The following is a 25285-nucleotide window of genomic DNA, read 5'->3' as shown; positions in this document are numbered from 1 at the left end:
TTTTTTAATAATATTGGCTGATATTAGCTTTTCTTTGGCTGATTGTTTGATTAATGCTTTTAACTAATATTGTATAGCTAAAACATTCTTAATTAATACACTTTTGTTTATTTTTTTGCATAATATTTCTTTGCACATATTTTTCCTACCGGTCTAGAAGTTTATCCCCTTACTTTCATTTACTATCAAATTATTATTATATTAGTTTTTCATTTACTATCAAATTGAGAGCCTTGCGAGTAGCTTGTTCCATCGCGTGACATTTCTCGATTATCTTCACCGCTTCTCGATTCCAATTCTGTCTTAGTTTATCCAGTTTCATATACATTTTCTTTTTCTTCTTAAAAGAATAATTATTATTTTAATTTTAATATATTTCCTGAATGTATACATAAAATATCAATTTACAACGTAATTATAATACGTACGGATTAGTAAAGGTTACACATGTATTAGTAAAGCAAGTAATTATTGGTTATATAACGGCTATAAGTGTATAACAAATGAATCATTTATACATAAGAAAATTGAGTTATGACGTGAGCGGACGTTGACAATGTGTAATTCCGACGATTCGACGCGAACGTTTCGTGCGGCACGAACGTTCTAAAATATGCTGCGACATTTGCTATCATCCTTCTCTCTCTTTTTCCGATATTACAGATTGTACTGTAAATAACATTAGATTTGATTTTTGTCTATTAGAACGTGATAAACTTCTCTCCGTCTGCAACTTGATATCGCTTAACGATAATTGCTTAGCAAAAATAGCATTTTTTCAGGATAATAACGCACTTGAATGCTGCTCATGATCCTTCTTATTTCACGCATCCATTCTTCGTTTTCTCCTCAAGTTTTGATATCGCTGATGGATCGCTTCCACCTTCTATTAACTGCCGTATTCTGGTGTTTTAATAACTAAAATTCCACAAACGTTTTAATATTGGATAATAACGCACTTGAATGCTGCTCATGATCCTTCTTATTTCACGCATCCATTCTTCGTTTTTTCCTCAAGTTTTGATATCGCTGATGGATCGCTTCCACCTTCTATTAACTGCGTATTCTGGTGTTTTAATAACTAAAATTCCACAAACGTTTTAATACTACAAATGTGCACTCTATAAGGAATATAGATATGACATTATGCGATGTTTATGTAATTTGTTAGAATTTACTATTTAGAAAGCATTATAGCGTTGTAATAACGCACAAGACGAAAGATTGAATAGCTTAGTAATCATGACTTTAGCGTTACTTCACATAATTCATTGATAAGAACATTGTATATTCGCTTTTAATTACAATAATTTAACATAATTCTTATCATGTTAATATTAATATAAGAATTATATAAACACATAATGTTAAATTCATATCCATCATTTTTTATAATGTCTAGTCAATCAAAAAAATCATGATTTCATAACTAGTGCTCATATATCGATCCAGAAATATCGATTGTTACAAACAATGTTGTAACAATATTGAGTCAACATCTCAGAAACATTGAATTGTAAAATACGTTTGAAAATACATTATTCCAGAAACATTTATTGAAACGTCTATTGAAATAATATCTTGCAGACGTTGCAATTCAACATTTTTTTAATATCATATAAATTCTAAGATTGTTAGATTCCGAAGTTAATTTTTACCCAAAATTAAATAAAATGTTTCCAAAATATATTACTTTTATCTTGAAACCTTCGGGTCAGCTTCTAAAAATTATTTCATTAAAACATGGGTAAAAAATTTTATAATACTATGCCTTTTATTTTATCCAATGTAGTTTTTAATTACGAGAAAATTACTCCGCTGTGTCTATTAAAAAACAGTACCACATACTATCTTTAAGTAAGCGATTTTAATATTAATTTGTTCAATGTTGTTGTAGCAATATTAAGAATCAATATCAAAAAAATCGACATCAATCAAATACAGATTCAATTTAAAAAACATTCACATTTTAACATATCAACATTGAATCATAGTGATATTTATAAAAACGTTGATAGTTCTAATGACATTTCTAAAATATTATATGTCTAAAAACGTTGATAAAAATCATACAAAATCAATGCTTCGATATTTTAAAATACTGATCTAAATTTTTGAATACTGATATTTCTTGTTTACTAGATGTATAATATATGATAACATTATCATATGAAGGTAAATATGCTGAAGATACATTTTAGTTTCCTTGCACCTGTCATTCATGATTCGAGCGTATTCTCTTAGAATGGATGAGAACGTGTGTCTGACTTCAACCGGCTGAGAAGATATACAATGGAATGATGATTAACTACATCGCATGTCATATACTGTTAAATTACAAGCATGTGAAAACAACCGACAACTTTCTTACATAATTCTGTGAAAATTCGCTTCTTCAGTTTTTTTTATCTTTGCGACCTCGTCAACCATTTATTTTTATCAGCGTTATTTATGCATTGACAGCTTGCTTAATATCTTGATATCAATCAGTTTATTTTACGTTTAATTTAGCTTATGGAATCTTAGCCATCATCTTACGGTCCAAACCTAACCAGAATATAAATATCCCGGTAAAAATTTTTCATGATGAAATATGTATAAACATACATAAATATTCACAAACATTCATAATTTTATATGAAATATGTTCATATATATTCATACATCCTTCTTTCTTTTGTAAAATTACTTTTTAGTGTAATAGAAATAACAATAGTAATGTAACAATGTTAAAAATAATGAAAAGGGTAATTTTCACACTATTTATTTTAGAAAAACTCAAGTTTGAAGAAATGTAAAAAAATTACTTACGTATAATTATATATAAAATTATGCATAATTGTGTATGAGCAATTTTTTAAATATTTTTCCAAATTTGTTTTCTTTTTAAACGAACAATGCTAAAATTATCCCTTTAATTATTTTTTATGTTTTCACATAACTATTGTTATTTTTATTACACTAAAGAGTAGTTTTACAAAAGAAAGAAGGATGTATGAATATGTATGGATATATTTCATATATAATTATACGTGTGATGTGTGTGTGTGTGTGTGTATGTTACGAATTAATATTCTACTTACTTGAATTGATAAAAAATTTAAAATCTGCTCTTACCATTGTAATCGAGAATTGCTCTATTATCTTTAAAATAAATTATCTTTTTTACTGTATTGTACACAGAACCCAACCTTGAAACACTTTGCTATAAAAAATAGCTCTATAAATTACGTTTTATAACAATTTTCTTAAACATTGAGCAACCGTTACTGTGTTATTTCGAAACTCGTTTACGTTGAAGATAATTGCATCAATTTTCACAGAGAAGCAACGAGAAATCTGCGAGATCGTTCGACGTGGAAACACATGGTACATGAATAGACAATTCGTTGTGCCACATGTTTATTGATATCTCTTTCTCTTCCATCAACCTCAGCTAAGAGGGCTATCTTACACACTGCTATTAAATATATAAGGAAAGAAAGCATATACGTACTTTTTAATATAAATTTCCCTGAGTGAGTTTTGTACTTTGATAATACAACGTATTTTAGTAAAGACGCGATAATATTATTGTATCGCTCATATTGTCTATTAATATTTACACCGTCTTATCGTTAATGAGTATTTCCCTCGTTCCAACTTTCATTAATACTGCTTAGATACACACTACTTACGTAGAGATGGAAAATCGTTTCAATCTCGATTGAGAGAGATCTGAATTTTCCTATAAGAAATGTTTTGCGATGTCGACGATTAATATTGTTTCTTTTTCTTATTAATACAGTTAATTTAAAATAAATTAACTATGTATGTATAATATAATATATATTAACGGGATTTGGAAATTTACGAAGGATCTTCGCTGAACCTCCGAATAGTATGGGGAAATTAATTATATCAATTGATATAAGGTATCGAAATTGTACATAGTCGATGATTCATTTTTTAAGATACTGTGTTTGCAGTTCATTATGTTTCGTCACTACGAATATAAAAAGTTTAACAATAAAGTAAGACTATAATATCATATACTATTGGCTCTTTTTGTTCACATATTGTGTCTCTTAAAAATACCGATTTCTGTGGAGAGTTAGTTTCACCTATATTAGTTTAACCAATCTCTTTTGCTTCTTTCTTTTTTCTTAACATTTATAGCAAATACAGAAAAAATAAATTTTAAATATAATAACGTTTAATAACGTTAACCCTCCGCGAACCAGGTAGAAAATCAACATATGTGGGTATATCTCACACCCTATACTATACTTCATCATAAATATAACTATAATTCAGTACAATTGGTAACAACGCATTCTCCAGTTGCATGAAACTGGCAACATGCGCGCGGTTCTTTTTAAGAAGTTATAGAAATTTATTTTGCTACAGTATGTCACACCCCACCTGGTTCACGGAGGGTTAAATATAATAACGTTCAATAATGTTGGTGAAACTAACCCTGAGACATACATAAATAAATATAACGTACAGTTACGCCGCTGTTGTAATGTTGAAATTACAAACAAAGCATTTAGGTAATGTATATCCTCGAATACTTTCATCTGGTTTTTTGACTAAAAGATAATACAATTTCTTTATATTCGAGACATGCAGTTTTCTTTGCAGTAACATGCAGTACAATTTTACATTACTTTTAGAATTAATTAATTAATTATAAATTGCGATCTTATTATTCTTAATTTATTTTTATTGTAAATGTTAATTAATTAATATTTTTCTAAAACAAGATTTCTGTTTTTGTAGAAAATTTAACGATAATTAGCAAATGAATATTTTTTTCTTAATCCACAATGATCGTTTCAGTTAGATCCTACAATCGACTAGTCTCATTACTTAACAATCCATGTTCTATTTATAGGGTATTAAAGCAAGTATCTATAATTCGCTAATTGTAACGAATCCTTCAATATAAAAAAATCACGAGTACTAATCGAGACTATGGAGTATTTTGTTTATCTGCATCGCTGCTGCAAGATCTGCATATAATTGCGGAAGGGATCATGTATTTTTATTTACATTTTCGTTTTACGTTATATAAATTACTGTACCGTACATTGTTGTACAATGTTGTACTTCAATTCATTTTCACACAGCACTTTGTACGAGACCGTCGGGAAACGTCTTTAGGTCGTAGAACATTCTCTGAATGTCTTTAGATCGTTCCTTGAAGGTCTATACTACAGAGGCGTGCAAAGAGAGTTAGCCGCCAGCATAAAAATAATTTTGCCGTCTCAAAAATGTCTATATATAATATTATTTGTATATAGAAATCGACTAAAAGACGAGAAGACGAGGAAGTGTGCTATATATAAATCGTGCTTTATCTTTTTCTAATTCTAAGTAGAAAAAGATATAGATAAATCTTAGATACAATTGAAAACCACAGACAACAAAACAATAACAGATTCCAACTCATCAGAAACGTTCTTATTGCCTATATTTTTCAATTGTGTCTAATAGCAAGTTCGATTGGATGCATTAGTTCGCATTGGTGCATATTAAAGTTGTCATATTGATCTAAATGTAAAAGCGAAATGTAAATAATAAATAAAATTCGAATTATGAAATATCTACTCAAGAAAAATGTTATATATATGGACATATATATTTGATATATAATTTTATATATTAAATATATTCATTTTATATATTAAATATATATTAAATATATTCATTTTTATATAATTATATGTAATTGTATATAATTTTATATACCTACATATAATTATACATGAAATATTTTTTCCCGGGTACATATTTTATCAACACAATAAATACAATAAAGTTGAAGATTTTATCTGATTTTATATTTACAAGTATAAACACACATTTTTTTACGTTACTTTATATACATATAATGGCTTTACTATATATTGAGTACTCACTTGCGTCCAACCAAATTCACTATAAAACTTTATAAATTAAATCGAAAACGAAGTTTTCTGTATTGATAGAAATGAACAATAGAGAAAGACAATTTTAATGAGGACGCTGTCAACATTCAGAAAGTTGCAATTTTGTTTCATTTATAATATGTTCAAGTACAGTTCAAAGAATCTCGGCTTCAGTCACTTCTGGCTTTATTGGCTGCCTGCATATGTACAAACATTGCATACCCCTGTTGTGCTATATGTATTATTATGAATTGAAAGGGTAAAAGCTATAATAGTGTATGTCACTTTTTTAGTCTACTGAAGCAAATATGTTGAAAGAAAAAGTAAAATAAATATAAAATTGATAACAATAACTCTCGAAAATATCAACAAATAAAGAACAAAGAAGAGCTAAAGAGAGTAAAATAAGTCATAATCCAATATTAACATTCGATTCATTCTTCTTACGGATTTTTAACTATGGATAGATCAAGTCTAATGAAACCTTTTGTTTCTTAAAATCATAATTAAGTGACTTATATCACTATGGCTTTCACTCTTTCTATTAAAGTTCAAATCCATGTGAATTTATTAAACGCACAAATAAAGCACAAGTCAAACAAGACAAACTCAAAGGACTTGCGCTGTTTGACTGATTACTATTAACAATCATTGGTGTGCGCAACCTATGTTATACCTTATTAGCTATCTATTGATATATCACACATAAATTATTATCGTCACGTTAAAATGGCTAATGTCGGTGTATGAGACACGGCCGACATCTATACGAGCATACAGAATTTTGAAGTGCGCGAATTTCACTATCCACGCAAGGAAATACCGTAGGTGTCATGGTCCATTTAAACTTGCGCGCGTACGCGTTTAGGAGATATAAATTAAGAATAATTTGTACAGAGTGTCTGAAGCGCGTAATTTAATTTAATTGCTGAACGACTTGACGATCGACGTCACGCTCTCATACGTTCCAGTGATGAAACCCAACACGCCGATTAGTATTATGATCATGTCCTTTGTGATTGTGAAGAAACCGAAACTGGCGTTGTGCCAACAGACGATCATCTCGATCATCGGTGGAAACACGAGAGCCAGGGCGGTGCTACTAACAGCTCCGACCAGCGATATGAAGAGACCCAATTTTGGTACTGCCTCTGCCAAAATAACTGGACAAAAATTTTAGATCATAATGTACATAAACAAGCTGCAAAGTATTTAATTCTCCCATCCCAAATAATATTAATAAATTTATAACTTTAGACACAACTCTGGATAAACGTCAAAACTTTTTATATATTCTGTGCATTTATATTTACAACAAAATACCTTTTAAAAAAGATATAAAATTACAATTTGAAAGACAAGTTTGATAAAAAAGTATTATATGTTATAAGTTTGTGATTTATAAATAATCTAGTTTTTTTAATACAACACTTTAGTTTGTACTTACAGGTAACAAGACACATGGTGGAACGAAATAAGATCTCGGTGAACACTGGCCATCTAAATGGACCAAATCTGTCAACGATGCCAGGCCATATTATTGCAATCGGGACATAAAACTGCAACGCGTAGGTAAGTAATATGCTCAAAGAGATGGCAATCTTGATGCATTGCGGCAAACTGTACAGAAAATCAGTTTGTTAGTCGAGGAAAGATGGCCTGTTATATCTTACTTAATAAATAAAAATTAAAAAACTGAAATACGATTCAAGGTTTATGATTAATAATTAAAACATGCACAAAGCGCACACATTATTTGTGTTAAGTTCTCGCGAAATCATGAAGCTATTTTGGCTAATATTTATCATTGAACACAGCAAATGTTTAGGTATAAACCTTAATTGATTGATGACTTTTCCGTCCACCCTTTGAATACAGAAAAAAAAATGTTATAATATGTAGTCGGTCAACGATTAAACTGACACAAGATAAGTCACAAAGAATAATCACACGAAACATAATTAGCTCACTTACATTTCCTGTGGTGCAAGATTGAGTGTGACCGAACCGGCGACATCATCACCATATTTCAAATAAGACAGGAAACCCATTGTGACGAACATAACGCCGACTATCACCATACCGACATTAAGAACACCAAATACTTTATTAAAATTGCTAGGTTTCTTCATTTCATTCATTAATGGCAGTACCTGTACATTGTCAGAACATAGAAAGTACGTTATCAACATAGAAAATATGTTACAATTCTCTTACAATTGGCGGGAAAGACGGTTTTACTGAAATATTTAAGAGTACAGCCATATATAGTTCTAAAAATAATTTTATTAGAGTACCAAAATAATTGTATACGTAGCACGTTCAAATTAGTTGCTAGAATATGTTAAAACTTTTTGCAATATTGCTCATCGCACTTGAGTTTTCTACATATAATTACATATTTTGATGACCCAACAATATCAATTTTCAGATCTGTATTTAGCTAAATTTTAAGATACTTCAGCAAAATCATTTTTTCTTCTTACTCTTATCTGCGAGCTACATTAACAAAAGGTATTTTACTCACTAAAGTAATACCCTCGAAAGAATATATCACAGTGCCGAAGAACAGAGGTAGATTGTTCCAATCCGCGACGAATTTTCTCTCGTGAATGGATGGCACATCGTAGCTCATGATGTATACGGTGGCGATGTAACCAGCGATCATTAGGAAATTCGCTATCGAGCTCACAGGTACCAGATACTTGAGATTTCTGATCCAAGTACTAAGCATTATGGGAATCAATACTACGGCCATATGCTCATGAACGTCCATCTCAATTCCGTGCGCGTCCAGTACCTATCACGCAAAGTAAAGCAGATTGTAATATTTATTTAAAAAATCTTTATTTACTGCTAAATATAAAGACTAGATTAAAAATACAATTTTCTGGGTTTCCTAATAAATTATTACTTAATGTATACGGTAAAGATAATGTTATCTGCGTAAGCAATTCTTGGGCAATTTCATATTTTTGCGACAGAAAAGAACGGACATATAACGAATGAAACATTAAAATTAAGAAGAGTTAAGGTGGAATCAATGGAAGGTGCCTTACCTGTTTCATGTTTGTGGAAATAAAAACGAAATAAACGCAGCAGAATCCGAATTGCGTGACACACAAAAATACATTAACCAACTTTCTGCAACAAAATTACGAGAGAGCAACATAAACAACATGCGCTTTTGACAAAGACTAATAAAAAATTATAGAAAATAATTAAATTAAAAAATTGTGTTATATATAAAAGAGTGCGTAAAGAGTAAACTGAAAAGAAGGCGCAAGTAGCATCCAGATGAAAAATCCAGATGAAAAAATCTGAAAAGTACGTATAAGTAGAAATAAAAACGTGATTTGCGTGAGCTTGTATTTCTTGTTATTTTGCTTTCTAGGAGTCGATTATATGTAAACTTAAAACAAGGTAAACATTACAAAAATGAGTAAATTTACTAGAATATTTATAATTTCATTGGTCAACACACCTAGTGAATTTTGCTCACTTTTATAATTTTTATCTCGTTTCAAGATACGCAATTGATCCCTTGGCTTCACTATTTTGTCTATCACGCACCTCATAAAAGTCGAATATTTACGAAATCTAATGGGACCAGTAGCAAAGCACATTTCCACAGTTCCGGCGAATCCAGTTGTGTTAGTATCATGACCAACACGACGCGTCACCTCTTTATTGCATTTAATCTGCAAGAAATATTAAGTGTCATAAATATCAAGAGTATACCTTTGTAAACTCATAAGTATTTATAAAAGATATTATTAATTTGTTATATTTAACTGTTTTTTTCTTCTATAATAGAGTTATTATTTCCCATTTTGCTTATATAATTAATTATTATTATTATTATTAATTAATCGTACGAGAACGTGTTGAGCGTGCACGCAAATGATACCAAGAAAGATCGTTAGCGGTGGTGCCAACAACAATCCAGCGTTCTTGAAAGCATCTCCCAACGCAAAGATCCCCGAACCGACGTTACCCCTGAATAGATGCATCATCGTTTCCAGGTACCTGCAGTTATCCAATTTCACTTTGTTAGTGCATTTGATTTATTCTCAACTTTATGCAATGTATCGAATGTAGCGAAATTTCAATCGTTATAAAGATTATGGCTATACATCACAAAAAGTGAGTATATGAATATTTAATATATATTCTAAAATATACTAAGAAAGAAATATATAAGGCACAGATTTCGGAAATCTTTGAATTTTACTAGTCATCAACTTCGTTCACTTAATTTGTTAAATTCATCTTTTTATATTACTTAATTATATGAATCAATTTCAGCATATAATTATCTTTCGGTTTAAATATCAAAATAAATATTAAAAAATAATTAACTTTCCAAAAATATAACGATTGTAATTCGTGATTAATTAATTAATAAATTCTCATAATTTATCAATATTTTTCATAAATGTGTTAATAAATATGAACAATTCTACTATCTGTAATTATATACGTATAATTATGAAATAATCGTACGTATATAATTTTTAAGTTTCTTGTTAAAGAAATTATAATTTTAAAATATAATTAAAATTTATTTTTAGATATAATTCAAATAAATATCAATAAATTTAAAAAAATTACATTTTAGAACACAAAAGCTTGACAATTCGCGATCCTTAATAACAATAAGACGATAAATTACAAGCTAGATCCTATTATTGATGTGAATTGATGCACATTTATGTGTATCATTTATGCCAAAAATGTTTATTTTGGACGTGTGTCTCGACTGTCAATTCACTGAGGTATGGTTAAAAGATGAATTTTCTCTTGCGATTCGACCATACCAATGCATCTGCAAACGTATTTTGCACAGTTGAGAATGCTAGAAAATTAACAAGTCAATGTCAAAACAAAGTCACATTCCAACAAAACGTGATTCTTCCCGGAAAAAAGTGATTACCATTCGCACGGAAGTACAGGTATTTTATCGGGCTATCGTAAACGAGTAACGAGATAATAAAATACTCGCTTCCGTCTTTTCAAATCACATACTTTGCAATCACGTGTCATTTTTTTTTGCCGTATCTAATCATGTTGCAATGTTTGTTTGATTCTCTAGATACGTTTATTGTTAAGATGTGTAATACCATTTTCATCGCTCGTGTATGACATACACTAAATGATCTTCTGCTTTTGTTAACGCGATCTTTATCAATATCTAACACGCTTTGCTATGAATCTATCTGTGTGGTTGGTAAATGATGTTATGTTAACGTGAATCAAACTTACGAGGTGGGATGGTTCACAGAGATACCATGCTCATTAGTTCCATTTTTTGTGGTATCGCTGCTCTTCTCTATCGCTAGAATGGGATCCTTCGATTGGAATGCTCCATAAGTTCCACTATTACTGTAATAAAACAAGAATATGTAAAAATTGGAGATTATATACGTTATATAATAAATTGTTAATTATCACGAATGATAAACCTATTTTTAAGTTCTAAAAAAATTCTATTTAATTGTCAAGGAATTAGTTGCAATTATATTAATTGTCGCTATCCAAACAGCACAAAATACTAAAAAAGAACGAAAAGAGGTCTTTTTAAAGTTGTCTTTCCAATAAAGAGAAAAGATGTCTAAAAAATGACGAAAAGATATCGTTTTTAGATTGTCTTTTCAGCAAGACGAAAAGATGTCTATATAAGACATCTTTTAGTTTCATTGAAAAGACAACTTAAAAAAGACACCTTTTCGTCATCTTCCTATGATTGTCATTTTCGCAAAGCAAAAAGTTACCTGAAAGATATCTTTTCGTATTGCTAAAAAGACAACATGAAAAAGATATCTTTCCGTTATTTTGATACTTTTTATCATTCATTCGCGAGTAGTATGCGGGATTGTCACCAGACAGACGTGGTGAAGTTCAGTTTCTCGTGTTTGAAAACCATACAGGATAGAATAAAAGATGCAGTATTATGAGAAATTTTATTCGTGTTCTTGTGAACACTAATAAATTATTTTTCATAATTGAGTCCCCAAAGAGGATTTATGATCAAAGATAATGACTCTTGCGCACCGACAAACATTGCAAAACCTAGAAATGGGATGTATGTATTGTCAGTCATGCAATTTCATTTCGCTTTGTGTAAAAATTAATTTAGGAATTCGATGTTATTAAACGTTATATATGCCAAAATATAAAAACTAAACACTGTCTTAAAGACGATCAAAAGATATTCAAAGAAGTCATCCTTTAGTTATCATATGGATAAGATTGTAAGATGACTAGCAGTGCGACATCTATCGTCTTTTAGTCATTGTTTCGTCGACTGTCTTCTTTTACCATAAAAGATATCTTTATAACATTAGGTCTGTTTGCGCTGCAAACATGCACTTTTGGCACTCGACATCTTCGCTTTCTCTCTTTTTAAAGCAAAATATGTATCTATCTCATTTTAAGTGCAAAAATATTTGGGAATTTCATGCAACACGAACAGACCTAATTTAGTCATCTTTTAATCACTTTTTAGACGACTTTGTGCTCTTTGGATATGTACATCCATAACCTTGATATTTCACGGGATTTTTCTTAGACAATGGTATTAATTACCGGATATGTATGATGAATATACTGTAATTTTTAAGCGTGGTGATTAAGTGTTCACGACTAACTTGAGAGTGACACAGATAGAAAAATATATAGTTGAAAAATATTTTCTTAACGAGTTCAATAGACATGATCATGCCAATAGAACAATACGACATTCTTGGCAAAGATTTGATATCTGAAATAGCATGTTTATACACGGAGAAAATTTTATATTAAGTTTTAATATAATTTTAAATTACACTTTACTATGTCTTGAATTTTCGTATGGACCCTCACAACATAATTCTGACTTAACTTTTACTATGGTAATACTAATTTTTATCACATAAATAAAGTAATTATTTTGTTAAGCCATATTCTAACATGGAAACAGTTAATTTTTATTATGGTACGCAAACAAAATTTGCTAGGTACATATTTTTTACTTATCTTTACAATACTAACTTTTATTCAACAAGATTTTATTTTGTAATAAAAAATTTTACTATAAAATTTACTATAAAAAAGTGTAAAAATTTCGTTGTATTATTGTTTTAAAAAAAATAATTATAGCATTTAAACTTATAATTTACATGAGGACCGCAGCTGTTACCACATTATAGTAATTTTAAATATAAAATTTTCTCCGTGTAGATTTGTGAGGCAGAGGTTTGTCTCGACGTTTATTAATTGTTTCCGTATTGTTATTCTTTCAATGTGTCTTACTTCCATGCTATAATTATGATACTTTTTATCGCTATTAGGAAGCATACAAATATTAATAAAAAGCAAATTAGATAAAAGAAATAATCATGATAGTACTATAAGAGATACTGATAACAATTGATTATCCATGTTCAATAGTTATAGCATAAAAACAAAATTTTTTAATCCGCTTATCACAAGTCGCATAACACCAAATCATCATAATATCATTTAATGACCGTCCATGTAATTATGCAACTCAGCAAGTGATTAAGTTAGATCGAACGAAGTAATTAAATCACATTCCTCATGTGGCACGTATAATCAGAATTAGCTACAGTGTCACACATTTGCGATTGCACTTCATCTTCAATCTTCATGCAATTACTATCCGTCACAGCGGTTCATATAATTACTGTTCGTCACAGCGTCTTATAATAATCAACTTTTCGATTATTAGATAACAAACGTTTCTCCTTGAATGAAGCTCATTAATGTATAAACATCTTCAGTAGAATGAACTTATGATTAAATGACTACTATTAAATATTAAGATCAAAACAATATTAATAGATTATATATTAGTAAGAATAGAGAGACAGAAAAGAGAAAGAAAGAGAAAGAAGCTCTCTTAATAGAGTTTCTACACTCTCGATTGTTTACATTAAGATGAACTTACCCAAGTGGCTGCTTAAAAGTTGTTTCATCGCCGTGAACAGAGTTCTTCTTCGACGAGATCACGGAAATCGGACTGTTGTTCATTTCCATCTGTAAGATAATTAGAGGTATAAAACAGTGAAAATACATTTTCGAATGTGTGTGTTCAAAAAACATATACAGTATAATGTATGTATAACATCCTATTATGTATGTACATATTATTTTGTATAATATACAATTCATAATATATTATATATTATATATATATATTAAATGTTTATACATATAGAATAATGTATATCTAAAGAAATATTAAAATATATGTATACATATAGCAGTGTGCACCTCGAGGATTTATTCTCGCGCGCGATTCTATTTGCAAGTCCGAAACTCCGAATTCGCACTTTTCTTAACAAATACGTCAGAAATACGTCAAAAGTTTTTGTTCAACCGTCTAGACGTATTACGACAACATGATGAATGAAACGCGTATATGCGATCAATCAGGCGCCAAATATTTGAACTGTCATCGGCATCAAGTGTTGGCTCGAGTATGTATTTTTACTCGAGTTACATTCTTTTGCCGTGTATTGTTTTTTTTTCTCACTGAAAACTTGACTGCGATAAATTGAGACAGATCAAAGGTGATTTCTTCGGTATTATTCCGTTATTAACAACATATTGATCAATTAAACGCGCTTTGCACGACTCCATATATATTGATTGGCTTTTTAATTAATCCGTATAGCGTGCAAAGCATTTAATACTACGTCAGAGATCAATACAACATTGAAAGATTGAGAAAAAAGAAAAAGAGGAAAAACGCTCATTTGCGAACACGTGTGAGAAACGTGATAAGTCTAGCTTACTAATAGTTGTGACTATATATATGCTATGTTATATAAATCGTTACAGTCGTTAACTTTTTTTAAACAATAAAAATATTTAATTTTTTTTCTTCACTTAATCGCTTAATAACGTAGTCGATACATCAGATATAAATAAATTGATCAATCTCATAAGCAAAGTATTTACTTTGAACGTTGCTCTTTAATCACAATGTTTGCTCGTAAATCACATACACAGCTAAGAACAAATAATTTAGTCTGTCTGTAATATATTCTTCTGTTGATTTGTCTCTGACGAGATTAAATAAATATACATCTTCCAGTAAACATTGAAAAAGTAATATTTCACACTTAACAGTATAAATATAATATAATATGTAACATATGTTGTATGTAACAATTACATTGAATTGAGTGTAAAATTATAACAGTGATTGATGTTATGTTTAATCAGTTTACCAAGTTCATTGTTGTTTGCAATGAATCATTGCTCTACAAATTTGGTGCTAATTTTCCACTTTCCTTTATCTGGTAAATGTAATGGAATTTAAAAATAGAATTTCTGAGAAAGATAAAAGATTTATCGGTGCTATCTATAAGTTTTTGTTACGTAATAAATGCGAAGAACGGATGACGTGTCTTCAATGAAGAGAACTTTGTAACTTGAAAAATATAATCACTATCAAGTGGCATTTCTTTAGACGAAATAAAAAGGGATGACCTTATATATTAATTATCATGTAAAACACGCTCGTAATCATTTCCTGTGCCATTTACCTTTAATAACATAAACGATCTTAATCGAGATATCCTTCAGGTTACAACCCGAGAAGCTATTATATACTTAATGTAGTAAACCCAACGTATAGTAAATCCGACGCCACATAGAAGCGCCGAATTGTCATCCGGCGCAAGTGGAACAACACGAGATATTTACAGCGTGTTGCCAGTGTAAGACGATAGCCTAGCACGATATATCTTTATATGCATAATAATCTAAAACTGTAACTTTGCAAAAATACCACACCATCAATGATAATGTAGACAAACAATGGATAATTACAACGTAATTATGCGATTATTTTACGCAACTTCGCGCATGACATCGACAGTATGCCAATGTAGAAGAATAGATAACGCCAAAATAGATAAACGCGTACAGAGAAATGTAAACATTGCCAATACTTTTTGCAGCTTGCACAACAGAAAAAAAACATTTGTGCCCGTTTCTGATAATATTCCGTATCTCTAAGCTCGGAAAAAACTCGGAAATAATGGAAAACAATGATTATCGTAATTATCTGCTAAAAATATCTAGCTGTATATATCTCTTCATATTTTTCTGGTTCTAAATGTTAAAAAAAGATGAAAAGTAAAATGAACCGAGATTAATATTAATTTACATAGAAACGTGCATTAGTCATAATAGAATGATGTTTTTCATTGTTCCCAAGTTTAGAGATATGGAATATTATAGTCAGAAAGAAATTCAAATTCCAGGGAGGTGTAAATACAGACAATTAAGTTAATGCAGACGCGAATTTACGCTACAAATATTTGATTTGAACGCAGCAAAGATAAAATATGATCGCGTGTGCAAGGTCGCATCTTTGTGTTATTCATGTTTCTATTGTTTTATTTATTTATATTTAATACATAAGGACTACATGTTTTATACAAGTATGCGATAAATGCATATCTATTTCTCTATTTACACATCACGTTTTTTTATTTTATATTTTCCCTCAAAATATAATGTACACTAAGAAAAAAAAGTTGCTGTTTCAAGAAAATATTAGTTGATTCAACTAAATGTAACGGTCACGGACTGTCAAGAAAATATTTGTTAATTCAATGAAATATTTGTTAATTCAAATGAATAATATGTTTTAAATTCCAAGATTTTGTTAATCTAAATATATAAATATTTGAACTAAATAATCATTACGAACTAAACGCATTTAGTCAAGTTAATAACTTTTTTTTCTCAGTGTACCGTATTGAATCATTGATATTGTATTTCGCACATTCGTAATAAATACATGATTCATTGGAATGATATGTAATTTATCACTGAGCGATTGCAGCGCACGGACAAATGGACTCTACGATTTAGGAACAAGGGCAATATGATATCTCCGAAAGATAATAATCCGTTTAATCTCATAGATATATTACGTACTTGAGCGTTATTAGCAATAAAAATCTGATTTTAGTTAATTAACTAGTTATTAGATTATTACTGTTAATTTGATTGCTGTTAATTTGTCGCTTTTCTAAACACTACTTTCGTTTGATTAAGCGCATATATGAAAATAAACGCAAGTGTATTGAGCAAAATTGTGCTCACATTAAGTAAATAAGTAGTCACAGTACTCATAATTATCTTAAAAACCTGTTCTGAAAAAGAAAATAAAAAATATTGTGTAAAAATCTTAAAATTCATTATTTTTACTTTTCTGTATCTCATAAAAATATAAGTAATATAAATTTTATTCTATATACATACACACTATTAAAAAACTATAACTATAAAAATAGAATTTTTATCTTATCTACTTCTTCAAAGATTAAAATTTATAATAACTTTTATAATAAACATTGAGAACTTAAACACGATTAACACTCCGTCTACAATTTGGATCTTTTTTAGCACGAATAAAATTTTATTCTCAAATGTCTTCAAAATAAAGAAGAGGGGCGTTCCCCCTTTATTTTGATAAAATATCTTGTATATCTATTTGATAATGTAATAGAAACATTGGAAAGTTACTGGAACTTTTCCATATATTTTTAAAGTATCTTTAAAACCGTAAAAAAAGTGAGCTGGATGAAAAAGATGTAGATTGCCGATGGAGGGAGTAAAAATATAATTGCAGAATGAGTTAATTATATACGTTGAGATAAGCTCACGTTATGACTTCTCCAAATCTTTTTAATTAAAATTTGATTAGATAAGTTCGATTCGAGATTTTCACAAATATTCAGATAATCAATCAAAATTTAAATCAGTTACGAAGGTACATGTTAAGTAAACTAGATAAATATGTTTTATCCAGAGATATGTTGTGCGACAAAAAAACAAAACGATGATATTAAATCAGTGATACAAACACGTCTTTATTATCTATAATGATACAGGAATAAAAGGAGATGATATGTCATTCGTCGAAAATTTGTATTCTACCTTTTCATTGTAAGCTAATCACACGACCGTATGGCAAATACTAACAACGTATACTTATCCAGTTAGTCAACTTAATGTAATCACTGCTGTCGTATTTGTCAGAAGGCTTTTTTCAACGAGCCCCACAAGATTGCGTTTCAATCGAAGGGAGGTAGAATAGCGTTGTGAGAGTATTAATCAAATATTTTTATATTTCTCATAATCCACGCGACGAGAGGTAATTAAATTCGGAATCACCCGCGGTATTATTAGATTCACGTTAATCGTAGATGGGTCAATCACAATCACGTTCGCAATTTCACGATCCCACGATATACGGCACGAGCAACCATTGAAGTTTGGTAGACCTAAATCACTGTCTCACGTGTCTCACTCGAGGAAACTGCAGCTTGATCTACTCTGACCGACGCGAATTCACTTTTTGGCAATGTTACCGCTGCCGGCGACGATATTACCGAAATAGAAGCGTTCACCAGCGCTCTTTTGGTTCTCGATCACGTGCACCTTTTATCGAACACGAGCCGCGGTTGCATCGAAATGCAATAAATGTCCTATCTTGGAAAAAATTTTTTAAAGAAAAGCTCATAGATTGATTTTTACCTTCCGAATGATATCGGCGATTACAAGATTTTATCGGATGTCGCTATATAAATTATGATTATGACATTTGAGTCGCGATTAAGATGCGATCTGTTTAAACTGTCAAGTGTGATTAGATTATTATTTAGCACGGCTGATAAAGACATTGCGCGTGGAATTAATGCGTCGATCTTTCGGAGAATCTTTAAGAATGAAACAGTTTTCGGAAGATAAACATCTCTAAAATTAAATTGAAGTGCCCCCGATAACTTAGAAGAATAGAGATGACTTAAGACGAGAAGCTTACAGGAAGTAATTATCTTTAATCCTCCAGAGCTGACGGTGAGTCTATTAGGCTCACTCAATTATATTCTTTATGTCTGCACATTTGAATTATTATGTTATTAAAACAAACTTAGTATCCATTCTTTTTGATACCAGTTGTCATTTTGATTCCTTAAAATTAATTAGTGCCTTTCAATCAACATCAATTGAATGGGTCTTACAGATAACAACAATAACCATATTACAGATTTTGATGATTTCTGCTCTGAAGACTTAGTTATCTTTATATAAACATATGTCTCGAATATTGAAGGATAAGTATTCATTTCAGTTTTAATATCTAATATTTCAGAGATATGGCGTGAGTCTGAAACGCGGTATATGTATTATGTATGTATACATATATATATACATATATGTACATAAATGTATGTAGTTATCGCTCTCGGCAATTCGCGAGCAAGCAACAATATGAAACCACAATCACAACGGAATGTCATCATACGATAAGCCGACATCATTTTGCGATAATTCACGTATAACAAGTTCCTTGTCTATCATTATGAAAAATTCGATCGCAATGCAAGAAATAAAGCGTACTTTCACTTGCACTTCCCTAGTAGTTAAAGTAGGTGAAGGTATCGTTCATTTAATTTATGTAACATGGATAATACATAATAGTGAAATCATGACAAATTACACACAAAAACAGAAAATATTTAAATTTCGATTCAGTAAAAATTGTTTCCGCTATTCTTGATTTTCATTACTTCCTGCAAATTTTTTGATGCATAACTGCAATTCATTGCAATCGCTGATTTAAATTGTTGTACTTGATATCCTTGAAGTATGTTACCGGGATAAATTTTTTTTTTTCTACTATTAACATTTACGAAGGTGCAGTGAAGCATATTACATGATGCAATATATAATTGCATCATGTGATGTGCACATGATATATCCTAGAACATGTAGGTGCAACTTTTAAAAGACATTCGATAATACAAATTGCTATCACGTGAATTTTCATTTCACCTTGCTACACATTTATATAAACGAGTCTCGCAGAAGCAAACTATTTAACTTCGTGAAACAAAGAGTAGAGACCTGGGAAAAAAGCTATATATATAGACATATTTTATATATAAGTATATGTAATTGTATATAAAATATATCAATTTTATATATATAACTACATATAATTTTATATATAAAACATTTTTTCCCGGGGATTTATGAAGTGCATGTGCCGGTATTTAAAATTATATAGGAAATACACTGAAAGTGCGATTGATCAATTTGGCTTCTGAGAAATTCGCATCTTTATTTATACATGAAACATATTGCCACATCACGTTGCGTTTTATATTGATCAAATCGTATCTATATTTCGGCGCTAAGCCTAGTGCGTCATCAACGTCATTAAATGCAATTTCGGCACTTATAAGAAAACTGATGTACATGCGCTCGACAGTCTTGATGTAGCAAAAACAATGCGATGTTCGTGAAAAAAGATAAACGAATGTATATGCAGTTAAAGCTAACTGCCTGAGTAAAATTTATCTCAGAACAACATGATGAATACTGTCGCATGTCGATAACATAAATGTTCAAAGATGTTACGAAGACATTTCTAGACGATGATCGAAATGACAATATCCATGACTGAAATAATTTTTACTACTTGGCTGTTAAAAAGAAAATTTGAATATAAATCGATAATATTAAGAATTGAGCAAAACAAGGTAAAAAAAAGTAAGTGAATGTAAGTGACACCCATTCATAATAACTCAGGGAGAACAATAAATCATGATAACACAATGAGATTAAAATAAATCGGAAATTATTAAAAAATGACTTTTAATGATCATTTTAGAATCATTTTGACATCATTTTGATATTACAATGACTTGTTGTTCTGTTTGGGAAAATTCATAATTCTGACAAAGTAAATAAACACAAAACAAAGGTACCTAATCTTCAAAATAGAAGGAATCCTTACTGTTATATAATCCAATTTCACAAATTTTCAAGATAACACGTAATTCAAGTTTAATCTTTTATTACACTTTTATTACTTTTATATAATATATACACAGACGAAGAAGATAATTCAAGCTTTAAGCTTCTTTACACGTATACATTTATGTACAATATTTGTTATAGATGATCTAGCAAAAAGATCGAAAATTTTAAAAGCATGCAGTACTCACAATCAGAAGAATTGACAAAAAAATTTTTAGATCTGTAAATCACTTAATTCTACGCATTTATTTCAAATTGGATTTTTATTTTAATTTGTGCGAAAGATGTTCTGCAAGTGTGTCTATTTTTCAACTTCATACCTTGACAACAAGATAAAAATTACGTATACTTTTAAAAGTTTTTAGAAAAATAAGTTGCCTTTGTTTCCATAAGGACTATTATTAAAAAAGTTGTTAATAATTATGATATCGCTCCAATGTCAATGCAGCAATTTTTTTGCAACACATTATTGTTTGGTGTACTTTTACAGTTGCGCTAACTAATAAATTTAAAATTTTATGACATTGTGCACGTCGTATTTTTTACATCTGTCGAATCTTTACTGTTACATGTGTCGTATCTTTTATACGTGAGATTTCTCTGCTATGATAAAATATTTTTTAAATCAGTGAAAAATTTTGTTTTTTTAATCAGAATAGCAAATGAGCAATATTAGTCTAATTGTCATAAACAACAATAGGATAATTATAAACGCAGCTTCATATTAATTTATTTCTTCAATCAAGAATTTTGTTTGTTTTATTCGTGCGGTAATTAGTATACTTATTAAAATTTTATGTTTATCCATTTGCATTATTTAAATCTCAAAAATAAATTATTCTCATCAGTTCCAAGGAAGAGTGCGCGCGAGAAGAGATCATTCGCTATTCAAAATCGCGCGACAGTAAATAAAGTCTGTGGCACGCCAGGCGTTAGGAAAAGTCAACAACAGACCAATAAATCAAGTTGTCAAGAATTAAACATGTCAAAATCTAATAACAATTAGCATAAGTACGTACCTTTATTCGATTCGGCTGTTCGGTTTGATTATATCCAAATAATAAAAGAGCACGAATGCTGATAACCCATCGATGGTGCCGTCAATCGACACAACGTTCAACGATCGACTGCTTACACGCGACTGAAATGATGTCGGTCTGAAACCGTCGAGGAATACTCGGCGCAACAATCACTCGAAGGCTGTCTACGTCCTTCTGACTATTCGCTTGCTGCTGCTGGTGCCGAAATGCTGTGTCCCTTTATTCTTGGCATCGGACTTGTTGCAGTCCGAGGCAGAGACCGTGTCGGTTTCATCATTGAGTGCACGGACCGAAAATCTAATACCTCAATCCGGAGGAAGGCCATAACTTCACTTAGGAATGTACCGGATCTCATTTACTGATTGTGTGATTTAACGAGGTCGTTAACGAAACAATAAAATTTTTTTCCCACGAAAGAGAAAAGCAAAATCATAAGTAAAACTTGTCGTAACACAGCGATAAATTTAATGGCGAATAATTTAACGGCGATTTGATTATTTAGCGTATTTAGGAAATTGATTATTAGCAGATTGCTCGGAGTAATCACGAATGAAGGATGCTAAGAAAAGAAATTTAATAAATCGCAAGTTAAAAATGACCTTGGCGAGGCCAAAGAAAGATCATAATCGACCGAATTAACTGTCGTATGAAAGCGCATACGAGCGTCGCGCCGCATGTGATTGTGACCGCCTTACACTTTCTCGTGATTGCAATTAAAGATTAACAAGCCGAAATAACTTGCGTGAATATTGTCATTCATTTTGTTAGCATAAATGACTTCAATAGCGCGCGGCATCAACGTGCAAAGATTGATATATTATACCGGTCAATGCACTCGCTTTCGCACCAAAGGTCGAACTTCGCAGACAGACACTGTAAGACAATAAAAGCTAGAAAAGGAGAGGAATGTTTTCTAACTCGAAAGTTCGCACGTAATCGCGACATGGAGGGAATATTAAACTCAGCAGATGACGTGACATCGTATTTAATAATCTAAATATCAACTCCACTTCCTTAATAATGAAGGATACGCGTCGCGAGAGTTTAAAACAACAGTTTCGATAGAAATCCAACCTTGCTATTGACACGTGTCCTCGACTTCAGCACGAGGAAGGTTTCTTATCTTGGTTCCTTATTTGAAAGTAAAAGTGCATTTGAGACACTCAAGGCCTTCGCGCACATGCATATGCACAAACCGCAACTAAAACCGATGCGATCAGAAAAGCGATATAAGAGTCGTGGTAAAGGAACAAGATAAGAAGTGTATACGGTGGATGATAAATTGAAAAATTTACGCGCGTCAAATCTGTTACTTCAGCAAACGTCTCGACTCTAACGAAAACGAATGACTCGTAGTAGCTGTTTAGAAACAGAAACGAGGCCATACGTGTGATTTTATAGACGTAAGTTGACCTTAAACCATTGTGCAATGATGAATACGCACGCACCTATGTGCAAATGTATGCTCGAATACCGGAACAGAATTTTTTATTCCTATTTCATAATATATTTTGTTATCTTGAAAGCCATACAATGGCTGAAGAGAATAGAAATTAAATTACATTCCTTCATTTTCAATTTCATTAAAATGATCATTTGATTGAACAATCACTTTGATAAAATTGAATTGCCTTGTTCCTTAATTTCGCATAAAAATACATATTTCGGATAATTAAAGAGATGGTAATGCCTCTTTTATACATTGTTTCATCAAAAACTTGAAAAATATAAATTTGCATAAATCCATAATATTTTTATATTTCATTAATTAATGTTTTTTTATCAGAAAATTTATAAATATTCGAGTAATCCAGAAATTGAGAAAAACATTTCAATTAACTCAGCATTGTACTTCTTTCGCAAAAATATATATAAAGATCCGCATTTACAATTAGAATTAATCAAGAACAGATGGCTCTCTTTTTGGCGACTTATTCTCTTATATGTAAGCGCTTATTGCGTAAGTGCTGTTTCTCCTGCGTTGCGAAATCTGCGAATCTCTGGCGAAACACAGATATCGTCGGTTAATCGCAAAGTTTCGCGTTATTGCCATCATAAGCGATTTAATCAATTCAAGTAATATCCGTCGTGCGATTAGTAAATTTGCTTTAGGCTCCCCGTTTATCAGCTAACAGTTTCTCTATTGAGAAGAGTACAAAATATCGCTTCGCAATCGTAGATTTCACCTTGAAGGGCTGATACGTGAACTGTTCAATAAATAACATGATAGAAGAACGAGTAAATCTTCAACCAATACCTTCCCAACCAAAAATAACTCAGCAACTGAATTGACGGTCGTTTCTCGTTGGGTTTAGCTCTAAAAAGTACATATTTTTTTATTTTTCAAAAATATTCGAATTCTTAAAATTGTTTTTGATGGAGATATCAGATACATTTAATAATTTCATCTTATCGCTCAATCGCGTTATTGAAATCTAATGATAAGAAATAAAGATCGCTAAACAAATTAGCATGATTATGTCGAATATGATGATTTTGAAGACAAATATACTGATTAGATTGTGACGTGATGGAATTTTGTGCTATTTAATTGCGTTTATTGATCAATATTTTCCTCGAACTTTAAGAAATCTGTACGAGATAGCGATATTTCTGCTATGTTAATAGCGTAAAAGTTATATATGATCTGTGGCTATTTATCACATATTAATTAGAATGATCGGTCCAAGATAATTGATACTAACCGGTCCAGTCCCCGCGGCAAATTACAAGCGAGTGTAAAATTTTCCATTAGGATGACGCAGCACACTAAGAGAGGTCTTTGATAACTATAAGAATGTACTTATTCCAAACAAACTTTAAAAAGATCACCGTGCGTTTATGTTATTAATCCCGAGATAACACATTCGCTTCGCCTATGAAAAATTTCCACGCGCTTATTTGAAAGAAAAAATCGTTTTTCATGTTTATTTTTCGATTAAATTCCATACTGTTTATAAATACTATAAAATAATGCATAAAGTAAACAATTCAAAATTCATACTAACGACATCCTGCCATTGTCTTAAGTTTTTATGTTTTGCAATTAAAATTGCAGTTTGTCATAGGAAAGTTTCTAAATTGCGATTTGGAACGAAGCAGCGTTATATAATATAGGCAGATCGCGTTACTGGAAGGTAAATCTATTTTATATTTTGCACACACTATTTAGAGAATCAGTGCCAAGATACGTGGAAGAGGTATCCAAAATAGCAGACGCTTTCGGAGGCTGGTCAGTGACCGACCCATTTCGTAATTCCTAATAACATAAGAATTAAACATTAAATTAAACAAAGCCTCTATGTATAACAAATGCTCATAAATGTTCTCAAGAAAGAAAAAAAAATCTTTTAAAAATCGGTTTATATTCTAACAAAATATAAAATTTATAAAACATACAGAGTTCTCATTTATTTATTTAAATATTTCCCTCAGTCGCTACCCGTTATAATAGGCAAATTTTTTACTGTTTAT

At 30.6% G+C, this 25285-nt stretch overlaps 1 protein-coding gene across 2 annotated transcripts; it reads right to left on the bottom strand.

Moving 5' to 3' along the window:
• Positions 1–6431: 6431 nt before the first annotated feature.
• Positions 6432–22178, bottom strand: LOC108765622 (proton-coupled amino acid transporter 1). Of its 2 annotated transcripts, XM_018514416.1 has the most exons (11): positions 21791–22178; positions 13867–13955; positions 11181–11300; positions 9794–9944; positions 9489–9616; positions 8975–9059; positions 8443–8715; positions 7890–8068; positions 7752–7781; positions 7363–7535; positions 6432–7078 (listed from the first exon to the last, which is right to left on the bottom strand). In XM_018514416.1, the coding sequence occupies exons 2-11, from the start codon at positions 13953–13955 to the stop codon at positions 6837–6839; spliced, it is 1470 nt and encodes a 489-aa protein (XP_018369918.1). In that variant the 5' UTR covers positions 21791–22178; the 3' UTR covers positions 6432–6836. The 2 variants fall into 2 exon arrangements, with proteins under 2 accessions (XP_018369918.1, XP_018369919.1); XM_018514417.1 differs by lacking the exon at positions 7752–7781 and having other exon boundaries at positions 6435–7078.
• Between the last annotated feature and the right edge of the window lie 3107 nt (positions 22179–25285).

Source organism: Trachymyrmex cornetzi, unplaced genomic scaffold (assembly GCF_001594075.2).
Source record: "Trachymyrmex cornetzi isolate Tcor2-1 unplaced genomic scaffold, Tcor1.1 scaffold503, whole genome shotgun sequence".
In the NCBI taxonomy this organism is placed as follows: Eukaryota; Metazoa; Arthropoda; class Insecta; order Hymenoptera; family Formicidae; genus Trachymyrmex; species Trachymyrmex cornetzi.
This window is presented reverse-complemented; position numbering and strand designations above follow the sequence as displayed.

Coding starts and splice junctions, on each gene's coding strand:
- LOC108765622 (XM_018514416.1), bottom strand. CDS start 13,955: ATGGAAATGAACAACAGTCCGATTTCCGTGATCTCGTCGAAGAAGAAC. Junction 9,617..9,793: donor TGCACGCTCAACACGTTCTC/GTACGATTAATT, acceptor TATTTCTTGCAG/ATTAAATGCAATAAAGAGGT. Junction 7,536..7,751: donor AAAGTCATCAATCAATTAAG/GTTTATACCTAA, acceptor TTTTCTGTACAG/TTTGCCGCAATGCATCAAGA.